Source organism: Montipora capricornis, chromosome 3 (assembly GCF_036669925.1).
Source record: "Montipora capricornis isolate CH-2021 chromosome 3, ASM3666992v2, whole genome shotgun sequence".
Classification (NCBI taxonomy): domain Eukaryota; kingdom Metazoa; phylum Cnidaria; class Anthozoa; order Scleractinia; family Acroporidae; genus Montipora; species Montipora capricornis.
The window spans coordinates 38,166,793-38,184,292 of NC_090885.1; the positions used below are offsets into that span (position 1 = coordinate 38,166,793).

General features: G+C 39.9%; 1 protein-coding gene and 1 pseudogene across 1 annotated transcript in view; both read right to left on the reverse strand.

Annotated features, from left to right (window-relative positions):
- Positions 1-9,896: 9,896 nt before the first annotated feature.
- Positions 9,897-17,500, reverse strand: part of LOC138043057 (E3 ubiquitin-protein ligase RMND5A-like) — a 14,292-nt gene continuing 6,688 nt past the window's right edge. The window contains exons 5-8 of the mRNA XM_068889168.1: positions 16,653-16,813; positions 15,615-15,883; positions 13,871-14,025; positions 9,897-10,065 (exon numbers count right to left, since the gene is read on the reverse strand). Coding sequence (XP_068745269.1) covers positions 9,999-10,065; positions 13,871-14,025; positions 15,615-15,883; positions 16,653-16,813 — 652 coding nt within the window. The 3' untranslated portion in view covers positions 9,897-9,998. The remainder of the gene's footprint in view (positions 10,066-13,870; positions 14,026-15,614; positions 15,884-16,652; positions 16,814-17,500) is intronic.
- On the reverse strand, positions 11,715-12,934 carry LOC138043058 (uncharacterized; annotated as a pseudogene).

The following is a 17,500-nucleotide window of genomic DNA, read 5'->3' on the forward strand; positions in this document are numbered from 1 at the left end:
ATCCATCTCTACAAATCTACATTGCTCTAGTTTACCTATTGAGCACTTTAATAGCTGATGAAATCTTCAATTTAAGTAGGTAAAATTCAAACGAACCAACCGAATATTTTAGAGAACTCAACTGACATAACGGTGAAAGTTTAAAAGTGTAATGCTAAACTGACATGATCAACTTGTTTGTTGAGTTCGGGTTTCAACCTCTCAAAGTCACAAATCTATTATCTTAAATAACAACATTTTACAATTAGTGATGAAGGAGGACGAGGACTTGCAACGTGTGTGGCCGTAAAATTTAGGTTTTTGACACCAATCCGTCAGTCCAAACAGCCCTTTCAATTATTTTCGTCATTCTTTCATAATATTCCCACAAAGGAGCCCGAAAGGAGCTACAGATGTGCATATGTAGTTAAAACTCGTATTTTTTTTGGCTACGTTTTCATGACAACCGGACGGATAATCCTAATTTTAGCCTTAAAATTAAGGAATCTTAAACCCCCTGTAGAGGTCTGAGGAAGTCGAAATTGCTAAATCGGGACACGCAATTTCAGACCTGAAGAATTTTGCATTGCGTGCATTACGGCTGCCGGTGGAGTTTATCAAACCTTAAATTCATAAGCCTGGAATAGAAAAACACACAATCGACAGATATAAGGTGTCGGCGCTCGTTGTCATGCAAAGGGACCTGTGCGAAATCGCTGACAAAAATCACATTGTTTTATTTTTACAACAAATAGTATTTACATTTTGAAAGTCTTAAATAAAGTCATTTACAATTTCGCATACCAAAAAGCAAAAATATCGACCCATGAAAATAATTATGTTTATAGGTCAAACTAGTAAACTTGCTTTTCTGAGTGATAAAATTAAGCCATTTTACCAAGTTAGTCAACTTATATTGTCATCGATGTCGACGATTGAAAACTCATGAAAACTTTAATCAACTTCACAAATTCTCTAATTCAAGCAAAAATTTTACGAGATCTTACCACCGTTTTTAACTCCAATTTCGTTCCCGACCAGTTACATTTTATTGTAATAATATGCACTGAAACGCTGTTTCCATGTGCCCACGAATCACGTAGTCAAAATGAACAAATAAATGAAAACTAACAAAGTTAAAAATGGTGCACAGTTAAGTTGTGCTACATTATTCCATGTTTTTTTTTAATCATGGATAGTAGTTATTAACGATGTAACCATCTTATTATGCTGATTGTAAATGCACAGTCTTGAAGCCAAAATTCACTGAGTGCCCAACGGGCACTCAAGGTGAGATTCAAGTCTTTAAATTCGCTGGAAAATAATTTTAGAAACGCAGAGCAATAAAAAGAAACGTCGAATCAAACTGCATCTCCATTGCATTTAACCGAAAAAGCTTACAAAAGCTGGACAACTGTCTCTTCTCCAAGGACGAAATAAATCAGTTGTGGAGTCTCGAGGCAAAACATCGCGCAGTACTTGTCCACGCAAAGGCTGTTTAGATCCATACGCTCCAATGTACGCTTTCTCGTAGCGCGTTTTGCAAACAGCAGCTTCGTTCTCCCTTTTGGCGTATTCTTCTAGAAGGTATTGGGTCAACAAACTGCAGCTCGATCTCCTCCTCTGCCCCTCTGGTTGCAATAATTCCACGTGAAGTGTTGATATAACTTGTTCGCTCATCTCTTAAAAAAGTTTACAATGATCCAAAGCAAGGTCACTTGTTCCAAAGCAAGCGTGCAACGTTCTAATGTTCAGTTATCAGCTGAAATTGTTAGAAACGGGGATCGTATTTTGTGAAAAGGAATTTGCCGATTCTTCAGTCGAGCTGTCAAATGTGTTATTTCACAACGTATCTGTTTCTTGTCCAGCTCAGATATGGGACGTGATTATATTTATATGAAATCGAGCTGACGAGCGCGCCCTTCTGATCTAAAAATAGCGCTGCTCGTCGATTCGTTGGGCACAGCTGAATTTCAATTGTTAAATCGATATGCGTCATTACTTGCGACGTTGTAGAAATTTAATTTTACATCCTTTCATGAATAACTGAATCTTCCCTCTGAAAGAACTTGTCCCAAGACAGTATTCTTTGAAAAGCGGCATGAATCTTTAGCGAAGTCTCAGTGGACTGACAAAAGACTTGCAATAGACTACAATGTATTTTTAAAAACGTTCAGGTCATTCAATGCGGGATTCAAAGCTCATTGACCAAAATAGAAACCAGTAGCACAGGAAAGACAAATAGCAAGGTGACACATAAACGTGACAAAGGTGTTTATGTTGTCTGGGTGGGCATTAAAAGTGAATTTTTAGCATCAACGCCAGGTAGCGCCATTGAAAAAATGTCACTTCATAAAAAATATAGTTGGGTAACAAGGAGGTTTTCATGTGACGTTATTGCCGCTATGTTGGTGGACGAAAAAAAAAGATCTCTCGTTAGTTTCCTTTCTTCGTCCAACAGAAGTCGTACATTTCTCCATTGTTATTATTGTTTCTAGAGGTTGGTTGAAAACGTCCTATTTCGGATCAACCATCACCTTTGCGCTGAAAAACGTTCAACAACTGGATTGATTAAGAACACCACTGAAGTATTAAACTATCATCAATGAAAGATATGACACCGGCAAGCTCACGTTGTCGTGAAAACCTTAAATCTTCTTTTGGAGAAAATGTACTAAAAGCATGCTGCACGTCGGATATTTTTCGCGTTTTTCGTGTCACGTCGCGGTCATAGTTGCCTCCGGTTTCTGTCTTTTACACATATAGCACGGAAAGCAAACGCAGATCTTTCAGCTGGTAAATCTTCGTTTCGCTTGACACGCATTTGACACGAAAACTGATATAAGCAATATAACTTTTGGGGGACAAAACAAAGGATTTCCCTCAGAGTTTTTAGTGAAGCGATTAACAGATGCGTGTAAAATCAAGGAAACGCAAGGTCTTTCGTCGAAAATTGCTTTATTTCTTCAAAGGTAGCCATATTTTTCATTTCACAAATTCAGCTAAACTGCTCCTTAGCGATTCATATCGTTTGCCTAAATGTTAAATTATTTGTTTACAATTCTTCAAACAGCTGTACATACACGGTCGTTTGTCGCACGCTGCAATGCGGCAGTTTTTTTTAGCAGCCCACGCAAAATGACATGGTTTGAAATGTCAGGCGCAGACCTCTGGACGCAGACGAAATGACGTCGGCCATCGGGTCATAAAATTACATTTACTATGAAGAAAAAAAGGACGTTCAAAATATAAAGGAAAGATTGAGTTCCACAGCAACTTAAAGATGTTGAAACCTGATTTGCACCATTAAAGGAAGTTCCTTTCCTGTTTTTTTTTTTCAGTTCCCAGAGCCACTTTAACAAGAAAACAAAGTTAAAGAATACTTCCAATTTCAAAACGTTTCAACCGCCTTCTTTACGCTCGAACTTTCGCCTGAGAATACATTCGTGATTCATATATTCATCATTATATTTGATTTGTTTTATGGTCATGGGTAAAAACCCATAACAATTACAGGGAATGAGCAATTTACAAATCGGTATTTTGACCCAATTAAGTAGATCGTAGGTATGTTAATGTCGCAGAGAATTTCTTTTCTGTATAAAGAGGTTTTTTTTTTCGTTTATACAGTGCCCCAGACCCACGAAGACGGGCAATTGAATTTTGATTTATGTAGTCTCGCGAGAAGGAGAAATAAGAAGAAAAAAATCGATTTGAGCCAAAAAACACCCAAGTTTTGTGAGAATGAATAGCGTTTCTCATTCTGCAGAAAGCAGACAAGAGTCAGTCTTGAAATACAAGAATGATATTTTCATGAATAAATCAGATTAGTGTATTTTTTTAAAAGTTAATGTTATTTCGAAGCGAGCCCTCTTGATGAGCTCTCTTTCATGAATAAATCAGATTAATGTTTTTTTTACATTTAATGTTATTTCGAAGTGAACCCTCTTGGTGAATTCTTTTTCTCTTAGGGCAATAAAATATGTTTAAATTAAAAAAAAAAAAAAATCAGAATAGAGATGTTCAGACTACGCTGTGGCACCGGGCCTAAATGAATTCCGATCGCAGTGATGCAAGACAACTTAAATTGTCACTGTCACTGCCACTGCCCTTTTCCTCAACCGTTGACGACGTTTTCGGAGAACACCACAAAACAAGAAAGAGGAAAACTAATTGTGCTGCACGTGAGGCACCCATTTCAGCACATATGTTTGCTGTACTGTGCGCAGCAACGACATGAAATCACCAAGTGTTTTAACAATAACGTGAGCGTACAACTATATTTTTACTCTGAAACCGCGAAATTTATTTTTAGGATACTTCGCCCACATTGTAGGACGTGAACGAGACGGAGTAATGGCGAAATATTAAATATTTTGAGGTGACGTTTTCTTCGACGTCGCTGTCGTAGATTAGATGTCAATCTTTTGAGGAAAGCATCGAGTCGCTCGCGTGCCATTAGGGAGCTTTAGCGACGATAACGGCGACGACAACAAGAACGTCAGAAATTTGCGTATTTAGTGGGAAAAAAGCAATAGCTTTGCACGCCCTGCACGAGCGTTTTTCATTTTTGTCCATTTCTTTGCCGTCGTCAGCACAACAACAACGTGAAATAACCAAATTTGAGGTTTTATGGAGGACGTCAACACTTCGAGATAATCATTTATTCTCCTAAGTTAAGCGCCGCTCATGGTTCATTCCTGAGGGACTGCCACACCATTGTCATATTAAAAAGCTTGGATTACAATAACGTGAATTTATGTTTTGACATGACGTACTCCTTGTCGTTCCCGTAGTCGTTGCTAAAGCTCCCTAATATTAAAACATTGCGCTGCCGTCAGATTTGGTCCACTGCAAATAAATTAACGGGATCCCACACCAACAATGCTCAGATGCTGGGGACTTAAAATCTTGATACGAGAATTAATGATTTATATGATCAGATAGGAGTGGTTGTGGGAGATTTCAAGGGGTGGTGAATGGTAAATGCGAGACTTTGCGAGACGGCGAGACCAGCGTTTTTCTTTGCGAGCCCGAGACATTTTGACTTTTTAGATGGCGAGACCGAGACTTCAAAGTGTTTGACACCTTCATATAAAAAACGAGACTGCGAGACGCACATAACTGCTCAAAAAACGAGACTGCGAGACCCGTAAAATTCGACTAAAATTTTGCGAGACCCAGAGTTTTTGAAGAACCATTCGCCACCCCTATTTCAGTGAGCGAATCACAAGGTATTACCACTGTCACAGTAGGGAGTTAAAGAAACGACGACGGCTACAGCAACGACAACGCCAAATAGCAGTGATATTATTGGTTAAAAGAACCAAAGTGATCGTGCTGCACGTGTGGCACGCATTTTCTCTCCCGTACTCGTCAAAACTACTAAGTGATATGACCAAATTTAAGGTTTTGACGACAGCGTGGACAAACTACAGGGAATCTTTCAGTCTTACTCTTTACTTCAAATCCGTCCGTACCAATCCAGTTTTAGGACACTTCGCCCATATTGAACAATGTAAACAAGACGGAATAATCATGAAATACTTAGAATAGCTCAAGCTTCTACATCGGCATGAAGTAACGTTTTCGTCGCCGTAGCCGTCGTGGTTTCTTAAACTCCATAACATCATTAGCGCATGAGGAGGGCGAGGCGACGCAAGGCACTCAAACAACGAAACTAGCAAAAATTCAAAATTAGGTTAATCACCGCCCCCATCCAAAGCGAATGGGAAGGTTGCAGAGATAAAAAAAGCAACGACTAATAGTTTTTGCCAAAAATATATACTAATCGTCTTCAGTTTCGAACTTGGCGAATTAGGCAATTTACTCACTTTTCAAGGTGACCTTTAAAGCGGCTTTTCAAAGAATTTCCTAATTTTTAAGAATTGTTAGGTAACCTAGGTTTGAGAAATATGCAAAAAAAACCCGTTAATCTTCAGAGTAGTTTACAGCGATAATCTAATAAAGTAAATTATGTTACCAATGACTCGTTCCCATGAAGGGTCTTGTAAATGAATAGCTCATGAAGAGTCCTAAATAGCGTTGAAGAGTATTAAAGTAGAAGTAGAAGTAGAAGATGTGCTTTAAATTACCTTCTTTGAATTCGTATTCAAGGCAGCTGAGGTTCATTAAATGTAAATGAAATGCTATTTTTGTAGGGGAAGCAATTTGGCAGATGGGGACCAAGTCCTGTAGGTTTATATTTATTTGTCTTACGGCAAAAATTAACCTCCAGGGACCGGTTCCTGAAATTTAAAGGTGTAATAACTCTATTCCAGGGATAAATGTGCCTTATTCCAAAAGGTATTTCTGGAATAAGGCACATTTATCCCTGGAATAGCTATTGCACCTTTCAGGAACAGGCCCCAGAGGATTATTCACTGAATTATCAAGAATCTCCACTCAAACGGCGCCTTGCCTTTTTTTAGGCTTGGAAAAATTGAAAACGGAAATGTGGGAATTAAAGGCTTCTAGTGATTATTAGGCTTTTCATGTTTCCGTTTCAAGGTGAAATCAAACCGTCGCAAGGCAATGGTCGAGGGTGAAGTTTACTACAAACTTTATAAAAATAGTCTGGGAGCAGGCTACCATAAAGACAATTTACTAATATAACATTAACAAATCTGACTTTCGTAAACACGACTAATTAAAGAGAGTCATCCATAGTACTTGAGTATTCTCCTAATGGGGTAAGTACGAAATTTTTGCAGCCGTTTACATGAAACCGGGACGAGATGCTCGGTGCCTGGTTTCGGGACGAAATGATATATTTTGTCCAATAAATACATGGCTGACCCAAAAGCATACAGGCTTGAAATTTCTCGACCCGGTCTGAGATTGGGTTTTGATTTACACGAGAACGGTACGAACTCCGACCGGTCCTAGAATTTCTCAGACGAAGACGGTCAGACGAAGTCTGACCGATCTGAGTTCATCGTCAGGCCGGTCTTATGTAAACACACAAAAAGAAATGTACGGCGGCCGATACGAACTCACGCCGGTCTGAGTTCGTCCCGGTCTCATTACCCACATGTTGTTATCAATTTTATTGAATGCATGCGCGGTAAACAGCAAAAGAAGATCAAAATAAAAAAAAACACGATTCAGTAACCGATACTGACAATCTCTTGGACGCCGGAATTTTTTTTCGCTGTACAAAGTGCTAAAAGAATCTTACTTCATTTCTGTGGGCGGACGTTACTTCACTGTAACGTAGCTTAGCATCCTGTGAAGGAAGTATTTATTTAAGGAAAGCCGAGGGCCTTTTATTCTGGGATGAGATCATCTCTTTCAGTTTACATGATAATTAACTAAATCATACTCTCTCCGCTTTAATTTTAAGTATGAGATTATTTCTAGGAATTACATATTAAAAGTGAAGTTCTGCTCTGGAAAAGCAAGAAAAAGCACAAACCAAGATAAAAGCGCCTGTATTCTCTGCATTTCTGACGAAAGAATTTGTGGCATTGAAGGGAATCTTGCCTTCATAGAATGAATAAATAAAATTGCCCAGCGTGTCTGGAAACACATGATGATTGAATTCCCTTTAGTTCAGTTTGAGGCGTAGTAAGATAGAGAAGTGAATTTGATTTTAAAATCTTTCATGACGGACAGTTGTAGTTCAAGGAATTTAGACATAGAAATCTGGGAATAGGCTTTCCACTCAGTGGGACCTAAGAAGTGCTGAAAACTCTATAGAATCGTTTTTTTTATTTAATCAAAATTTTGGCATCTCACAGTGAGACGATACCATCTTCTTTAGTCTGAGTGCGGTAAACATTTTCCCAAGACCTTTTTCCGCAATGTCATGTGATAAACAAAATTTTTCCAACGATAGATGACACAGTTGTCTTTGGTGTGTCAACAGTGGAAATCCCCGCCAAGTTGAAACTAAGTCATTTGGTATCAACAGACTATACATCTTCTGGTGGAAAACACCTCTAACAAACTATCAAACAGACCCCGGAACCAAGGTTTGAGTTCACAACGTCTTCCTTTAAGACGGAAAACATTCTAAACGAAAAGACGACAATTAGACCGACCAAAAAGGCTGTTGATAAGCAGTAGAGGTTGGAAGGATGGCGAAATAGTGAAAACAGATCGTAGAATACTTAAAATAGCGTATCGATAAACAAATCGATTGTCTTCTTTTTTTTAGAAAAAACGCTTATGCCGACGTTAAATTTGCCAGTTTTTTATTGTTAAGGTCACGAGAGTTTTCTTAGTAAAGTGATATATCGGTTTTTCCACGAAGCAAATGTGGGGGTATCATTCAATTTTTATTTGAAAAAATGCGACAGATGGCTGATCATAGCATCCATCGTTAAAAAACTGTTTATCGGATACTTTAAGAAAGTGTAGAGCACTGGATTAAATTTTGCGTGCGGGTGGAAAAGAAGAAGAAGATGCAATGACCTTAACATCCTACTAATAAACAAAATTGAAACCACGTCGATAGTATAAACTGTGTTTGCTCACGCAGGGCCATTTATTTTGAGAAAGGTTAACGACTATTGAGTCCAATTATAATTTTCTAGGAGCGAATGGCACGGGCGCGCAACAGCGCCAGCGGAAACCTTTTATCTCCAAACAATCGCAAACAAGGAACTGTTTTAAGTTGGAGAGAGACATACATGACAAATGTTTAAAAAGGAAGTTTGAGAGAGGTTAACCAAAAAGAGTGGGAATGTCTGGGTAAACAGACATTAAACATTTATTTACATAAACAAAAGAAAACAGAACGTTTCCGAGAGACCCTGTCTTGAATTCTCAGGCGTTTTCCGTTTCCTCTTTCGTGGATAATCGAAAGCTATTTATAGTACTACTACCGGTATCTCCTTGGTACAGTGAAATGAGGGGCTAAAAAGTGAGGTCTTAATTCAATGCCCTTTTTCCCAATGTGAAGAGGTTTTGCTAAAGATTTTTAAAGCCAATACATTTCAGGGGTGTATTACATTCTCAAATGTAAATGATAAATCAAATATGTAAGTGATCTGTCACATCTTGTCTGGGACATTTCTCTCAGCTCACTTCGTTGTCAGGGGACACGGTGACTGAATCAAATTGGACTGATACAGTGAGCTGTTTTCCTTTTTAGCTTGTCTTGACACTACCACATTTATACCGCTAAGTAGCTTTTCTTCGTCACAGACGATTAGATTAAAAGTATGGGAGAGAATCGACTTTCGTATATTCTGTACTTCACATGTATCCATCGTCCACGGGTTTATCAAGAACGCAAAAAGTGACTAGCTCCCTTACCCTGTTGGCTTGATAGGTCAGGATTCCGTTTCACTGTTGATGAAGTATCGCTCATAACTGTGACGATCACCAACTGCAGAATTTAGGGCCGCATATGCTAATTAGTTAGAAGCTTTTGTAGAACGACAAACATAACAATACGAGCTTTTGTTATTCAACGATGTGGAAATAAGTGGCCCTGCATTCTGTAGTTTAGCCAAATGGGAGCCCGATCATTTCAAAACTTCACTGTCTACATAAACTGATAAACTGGATTGTCGATAATTGACGGACACATCGGCCGACAATCAACCAAAAGTCGGTCGCGATAACATCGGTAAAGCCGCAACGTAGGCGTAAACGGAATATCCAGGAAATGGTTAAGTTTTCTTACAGTACTTTCATATTTACCATAACCAGAAACCCATAAGGGTTGAAACGTGTAACGGCCCCTTGTGTGCTTGGAAACAAGCTTCTGAATATTCGATTTGCTAAGTACCATATTTGGAACAACAAGAGCGAGGGGTTTCCAAATATGGTACTTAGCAATGAAACATTCAACCAATCAGTTCGCACTGAATATTCGGAAGCTGTGAACGCGCGTTACACGTTTCAACCCTTATGGGTTTCTGCCATAACTTATATTCCTACAAACGACAAAACAACCCCAGCTCTTTGTTTTGTACTAAGGCTCGTCGCAGTCCAAACGTAGTGAAAATAAAAAGTTAACAAATAATAGAAAATGTTTAAATTTGGGCCAACACTGTCGGCAGCCTTCAGTAAAAGTTGATATCGCGAGCATCGCCAGGGGTCATTTCCAGCGGGCAGTAAGGACACTTCACTCTGGTGAGAGAAAAAACAAACAGGACCAAAACAAATTTCAAATTTTTCAAATGGGCTTTTTTTGGAGGATATTTTGTAGAGAAAAGCATAACAATGTGGGTTTTACCACGAATCTACATTGTTCAAGAAATTGCAACTTAAGAAGTTTTAAAGGTGTAATGAGCCTGTGAGAAGGGATGATTGACTAGTTGCTTGGCGAAGGGCGAAAGATAGACAGATGAAGGGTAGAGTATCCGACAGGTGTTATGGAGGTCGTAGGTTCAAATCCTCTACAGGACTGTTACTACTTGGTTAAGTTGGTTGAGCATCGGACTTCTGTGCTGGGGAGGTCACAGGATCAAAACTCCAGCCGGACCAACATTCAGGGTCTTCAAATAACTGAGGAGGAAGTGCTGTCTTTGTAATTATGTACCTCGGTAAATGGTTCGACTCTCTAAAGTCTTCTCGGTTACGGATGAAAAACCACGGGCCCCAGCTCATAGCCTTTCAACGCAAATAATAATAATAATAATAATAACAACTTTATTACTTATACAGCGCAAAATTCATTAAGATATATGATCTAATGCACTTTACAATCATTACAATAAATAAAATACTGGTAGAAATAAAATTAACTATGCTAAAAATATAAAACTACATCTATAGTGTTAAATATATTATCATTACAAAGAGATAAAAAATAGTTGAATGTTTAATGTAAAGAATGATATTGACTAAATTAAACCAAACACCTGATAACTGATGGTACAGGCATGTCACCAACTAAAAGACTATCAGTTCGGACTTAACTAAGTTGCTGGCGAGTTCCAATGAGAACGAACTCAGTCTTCTCTTCACTCAGCTTCAAATAATATCTTCGACCATCCACGCCCTCACAGCCTTGTGCTCCACAACACATTTTGCCTCCGTCTCGCTTCCAGAACTGTCTGCCTTGAACGACAGGTAAAGATGAGTGTCGTCTGCATATGCATGGGTTTTTGGTAGATAGGTTTTAACAACTTCAAACAGCTTACTAGCATAGACAGAAAAGAGTAGCGGTCCTAGACATGACCCTTGAGGAACACCGAATGATAGGTGAGATCTGTCTGACAGAGAGCGACCAGACAAGTAGGAGGTGAACCATTTGAGAACATCTCCTGTGACACCAAAGGACGTTTCTAAGCGTGGTCAACCGTATCAATTGCTGCGCTTAAATCAAGCAATACGAGCAAAGACACGTGCTGGCGATTCATGTCAAGCAGGATGTCGTTAACTATTTTAACCAGCGCCCTCTCAGTACTGTGTGATTTCCTATAAGCCGACTGCCATACAGGAAATAGTTCGTTATCTGTAACGTGGGTGTACAACTGCTCAAATACTGCCCTCTCAGTAATCTTGGCTCTTGAGTGAGGCTCCAGCACTTGGCTAAGGAGCCTGACTTTGGGCTGTTATACACAATTGTGGTCTCATTCACACAGAACCCCTTCCAGCTTATCCTGCCAAGCCGACCACATGCTGGAAAGGTCAGACCACAACACCGGGAACGCTGTCCCCTACTCTTTTCGAATAGTGTGTGAGATCTTTAACGTCCCACAGAGTTAATGAACAAGGGTTGTGAGACGGGACCTCCGGCTTATCGTCCTTATCCGAGAAGACTAGAGAGTCTAACCATTTGCAGATGTAATTACAAAGGCAGCACTTTCTCCTCAGTTATTTAAAGACCCTGAGTGTTGGTCCGGCCTGAGTTGAACTCACGACCTCCCGCGTGACAGCCCGGTGCTCAACCAACTGAGCCACCGGTGCGCGGTACAACTAATAGATTGCTGACTGGTCGCAGGTTCTTGTAAGCAGAGTCCTTGGTGCCCTTTATAAGCAAGGGGTTTACGATCGCTTCCTTCCACTCGGAAGGGAAGTGTGCAAACCTCTAATGAGTCACAGACCAGATTAGTCGGGAATGGATCCAATACGCACGACTTTCTGGCAGAGTTCTTTATAAGGTCACACACGTTGTTCTCGCTCAGAATGTCAAAAGAGCGCAGCGATCGATCTGTAATATCTGTAGCGATCCTGTCCGGTGGCACTAGATTGCGATCTAAAGAGCTTAGACAAATCGCGTCAATGTCTCGTCGAATGTGCTCTACCTTGAGCACAAAGAATTTGCCAACGTCATTTGCCAACACAGTCTTGTCAAGATGATCAGGAAAGCGCAGCAAATGATGGGTACCAAGCAGCTTTTTAACCGCGCCAAAGAGCTTTCTCTTATCAGTGCTATTGTCCTCTATGAACTTAGAGCAGAAATCTTGTCTTGATTTATTCATTAGGTTAGTAACATAGTTTCTCTTCTTTTCGTAGTCAGCAAAATCTGCAGGCAACTTTGTTCTTCTCCACATCCGTTCAGCCTTCCTACGTGACAGTGACGCTTAGCCTTATCAATGGTGTCGCTATACCAAGGCACTACAGGCCTACTGACCCTAGTACGAGTCCTAAGTGGAGCATGTTTGTCGAGCATCGCTGACAAAGCGGTGTTATACTCTCTAACATATATCTCTAATTCATCAGCAGTGGTTGGTTCGTCCGCTGCATATAGCGCAAGTCTCTTTTCAGCTTCTCCATATCAATGGACTTGAGTTTTTGTGTGGCAAATAGTCTTCAAGGAGAGGCGAGGTCTTGGTGGCGCAAGCCAGCACAAAACAGCTGCATGATCATAACGCTGTGGGACGTTAACTGAGAACCCACACACTATTCGCAAAGAGCAGGGCATGTAGTTCCCGGTGTTGTGGTCTGTCTTGTGGTATATTACGGTTGGGAGTGTAAATGCTCGGAGATATTAGCTACACCAAGCTACTCTAAAATCCGAGGGTAAAGAATGATAAGATAATGATATGATATTTTTTCAGATGTCGTTTCGCCTGTTGACAAGCAACTAGTCCATCGTGTTGACTCTTACCAACGACTCTAAGGTGGTCTCCGTGCCTAAGCAAGATTCAAACTTGGGATCACTCGACGCCGTTTCTCATGATATGCAAATCTAACCTAACCCTTTTTTTGGGGGGATGCTCATTATATTCCGGACCGTTTTGGAGCTCGCCTAAGGTTGTCACGACATACGAAGGAGACGTTATATGTCAACCTCGGTACAGAGGAACTTCGATTAACGAATCTCTATATAACGAAGTCCTCGATACAACAAACGATATTCCTCAGCCCGGCCAAAGTTACAGTAAAATGTATGAAAAAGAACCTCGATATAACGAACCCAATTTGGAGGCCCAAGTGTAAAATTTACCTCGAAATAACGAATAGGTATAAATTAAGATAACATTAACAGACCAACAACAATACAATGCAATGCAATACATACTTAATTGACCGCTCCCAATGAAACACAATCAACGAAACGACAGAACACAACAACAACTGTTAAGAATCCCAACTGGCCGGAGGCAAACTAGTTGGCTATTTACAAGTGCAGCTGGAAAGTTGAACCAGGGACTACCAGGAACAAATTCAACGAGTGATTAGAACGGTCTTGAACCCGGGATATCCGGATCTCACGGCAAGCGCCCTACCCACTGGGCCACACTGCCTCCTACAACGATGAAAAGCTCAACATTATACGCTGTCACTGTCGAGAAATCTTCATATCCGTTTTTTCGATTGTTTTAGTTCTGTTATATAAGCAGACTGGAACTCGTATCCTGAGAAACCATTAACTATCATAACTATTCAGTTTACGATTAACAGGAAGAACTTTGTGCGTGTTCAGAGCATTTTGTTTGCACGGGAACTCTTGGTACTCAGGCAGTTGTAGAAAGTAACATACTTGTTTCCATGTGTGAGCTTAGTGAGGGCATCTCTTGATATGACATGACCACAAGTCAGTCTGACAGGAGGATTGTTATCTGTACACTGCTGTCGTAAAATTGGACAGGCGAAGATTGAATGGTAACGATACTGCGGTCCAAGGTCAACCTCAACCTGAACATTTAAGAGAATTAAGAATAATATCAAGGGATTGTCATAACTGGAAGAGCTTTAGAGCAGTCTGCAGGGAAATTTTGACGTAGCCTTATATGTAGCAAGCACTAAATGGGGGACGAGTGCTGAAATGAGAGGGAACTGGGGACACCTCCCCTCCCCTCCTCTCCCCAGTTTCCTTCTATTTCAGCACTCGCACTCTGCCTTCCTCTTTCCCTACGCAGGATAATTTTGACGCAAATGGCACCGGTAACAGTAAAAAGTAACCGGATGAAATAAGTGTTAGATATTGGTAGAGGTGACTACAGACAAAGTATCAGTGGTATAATTGAGAACATTCCTCCATTCTGATTGGCTACTAGGCAAGCAGGTTTTAGAACACACAACAGAAAGAAGCTAATTTAGAGTGGTAAATAAACAAAACATTCCAACTAGATAATAAACAAGAAACTCACAGTGAGCCAATCAATTGTAACCTCTAAAATAGCATAAAATTTGGATTGGATACACTAAAGGATTGTGAGCAAAAACAATGACGAGCATCATAAGTTCTCTTACCTAGTATTTTGTGAATGTTTATAATCTTTCGACTTGTGCTAAGTAATTATCATCATTATCATTATTATGACTATTATGACTAGGTTCGCCTCACAACTCTTGTCAGTACTAATACACGTACATGGAGACTGGAGTGCATAAAATTAGCAGCCATCTGGTCATCCCAGACGGGCAGAAAGTTTACCGGGTGACTAGTTTTTGGGAAAATGAAGAGCCTGGTTGCCTAAAGAAAAAACAACAGCCAATCTAGTAACAAATAGAAAATGAATTGCCTAACCAGCACTCAACTCACTTGTTGGTTTTCTATTGTCAATGTCCGATAGTAGTGTGAAGTTAACAATAATAACTACTATTATTAATTTGCTGCGGCAGAGCATTTTCTGGTGTTTTGAATATCTGTGGCTTCTACAAAAAATTGTCAAATGGGAAAATTCAAGAGACAATGTCACAAACATGTAGGTGATGGAGATTGAAGAGATTGATTATGTGACATTTTAAACCCAGACCTCCAAGAAAAACCACAGGTGCACACTTAGAAATATTATGGGATACTCCAGCTCCAAGGCCATGTGATTGCATCTCAACATGGCATTTAATTGTAGGGGGGTTTTGTAATGGGCAACCAAGCATTTATCAGGGCAAGCAAATTAATTTTGCAGGTTAAGTTCCCCAGCTTTTGAAACAGCCTACAGGGACAACCTGGAATTTTTTTTTAATTTTGAGCGCTGTGTATGTACTCTGCCATCAAATGCAGGGGTGGATCCAGTGGGGGCAAATAGGGAGGCTAGCCATCCCCCATTTTGGCTCCTGTTTTTTCTATTTGTCTGCTTTTTATTGTATTTTTATTTCTGCTGGAACAGATACTATTCACCAAATGTGAACATTAATGCAAAACATAAACCAAGTTGAAATGGCAGCCTAAACTATCTGGACTTTTGTCAGAGTACATAATTCGATTCTTTCAATTCACCCCCCTTAAAATATTCCTACATGCAGATCTGCCACTGAAACGAATTATGAAATTTACTTACCGGAAGTTCATCTTTTGATGTCCAAACACTAGACACCTGCCGCTGCTGCATCACCTGTCTAATTTGGAGAAGTGATGGCAAAGCAACACAGCCAGCTGTGATGCAGACTTGAAGAGGACTCTCCAAGGATAGACCTAACAACCCACAGGCATCCCTAGCAAATACATCACATATGTCCACCCAATGTATTGGGTCTAGCAATGAGGCATATGGCGAATTTTCTAATCCAATCTGGCTGTATAAGAGGCATGCCATCAGCTGCTGCACATCTGTTAAACAGTAAAACAAAGCATGTCTTATATCACTAAATTTCTTAAGAAGGAAAAACATTCATTTAGATAGTGGAAATTGTCCTGCACTCTTTAGTGCACAAAAAACCAAAGGCATTATTATAGCCTCTTATTTAGCAGAATAAAAACTAACCCAATTGCCAAAGTGATGCCACCCGACGATCTCTCACTCCTTGGAGCAAGGTGAGTCAGTTAACTACTATCAGAAACTCATAAGGGTTGAAACGTGTAACAGCCCCTTGTGTGCTGGGAAACAAGCTTCTGAATATTCAATTTGCTAAGTACCATATTTGGATCAACAAGAGCTAGGGGTTTCCAAATATGGTACTTAGCACTGAAACATTCAACCAATCAGTTCGCACTGAATATTCGGAAGCTATGAACGCGTGTTACACGCTTCAACCCTTATGGGTTTCTGCTACTATACAATAAAACCTACAATCCTAGACAAGGAATTAGGGAGACTATGAGTGCTGGTCCAGGTTGAAGTTCAAGCTCACAACCACCTCCATGGTAGTCCTACAGGTGTTCAATAATAGAAAAGTGGCGTATTCCAAGGTGATTTGGGATCTAGTTTAAGGGCCTTGCATGAGCACTGCACAGCCTAAGTTATGTGAGTTACAGAACACCATTGATGGCACCCACAAAACAACAGAATAAAAATAGTTTGTTGGCTTACAGCTATCATACATGTACATGTATATGCACAATAAATAGTACTGGAGGTACAAATTATTTTTAGTTGAACCTTTAGTGTGATCAGGAGCAAATCCAGCAAAATTCCTAGAATACACCAGGGCATCCTTGTGACGTCCCTCTTTCAGAAGATCAAGAAACTTTAATTTATGAAGTCTAAATTCTAAAGAGCTCCCCCTGAGCTTAAGTTCTTCGTGCCTTCCTTGTGCCCATCTGGATAGTAAAAAAAACACATTGTACATTCATCACAGGCGTGGTGACAAGTAATGCTATTTCAATACAGGTAATCTGATCAATGAATCTTTTTTCTTGTCTTGAAGTTGGAAGGGCCCTTTGTTTGGGAGAGGGGGCTATCATGTTTATCCCATCTGACAATGGGTTTAATAATAGTACCAAAAGAAGTACATGTACATGTATTGTATTTGCAAAAATAGCATTGTTCTAAGTCAAATTTATGATGATTAACTCGCTTACAATGTATCTCTTAAGGATAGCAGTGACGATGTCCATCACAAAATGTGCAAGCTTTTTAGGGTGCGACCACATGAGTCCTAGTAAAATTTCAAATTTTGGCTTTCTGGCAGGTACAATCACACCCTTTTAAGCAGTACATGTATTTCCACTAGGAGGGAATCAAAGTAGAGGATTGGAAATTTGGCAAGTACACAAACACAACTGCACTGTCCAACTACTGCATACTGTAGGTAATAAGAAAAGGAATTGACCAAAGAGGGTTGTACACATGTACTGTATACATAAAGAAATAACCCTTGTTGCACTCATTTTTGCACTCGCAACAACTGATGCATACACAGCAATGTACATTGAAAGTAATATTTCAGTTGTTGCTGACTGCCTACAAAAGAGGGCACAGGGTGATGTACAGGATGAAATAAGAAC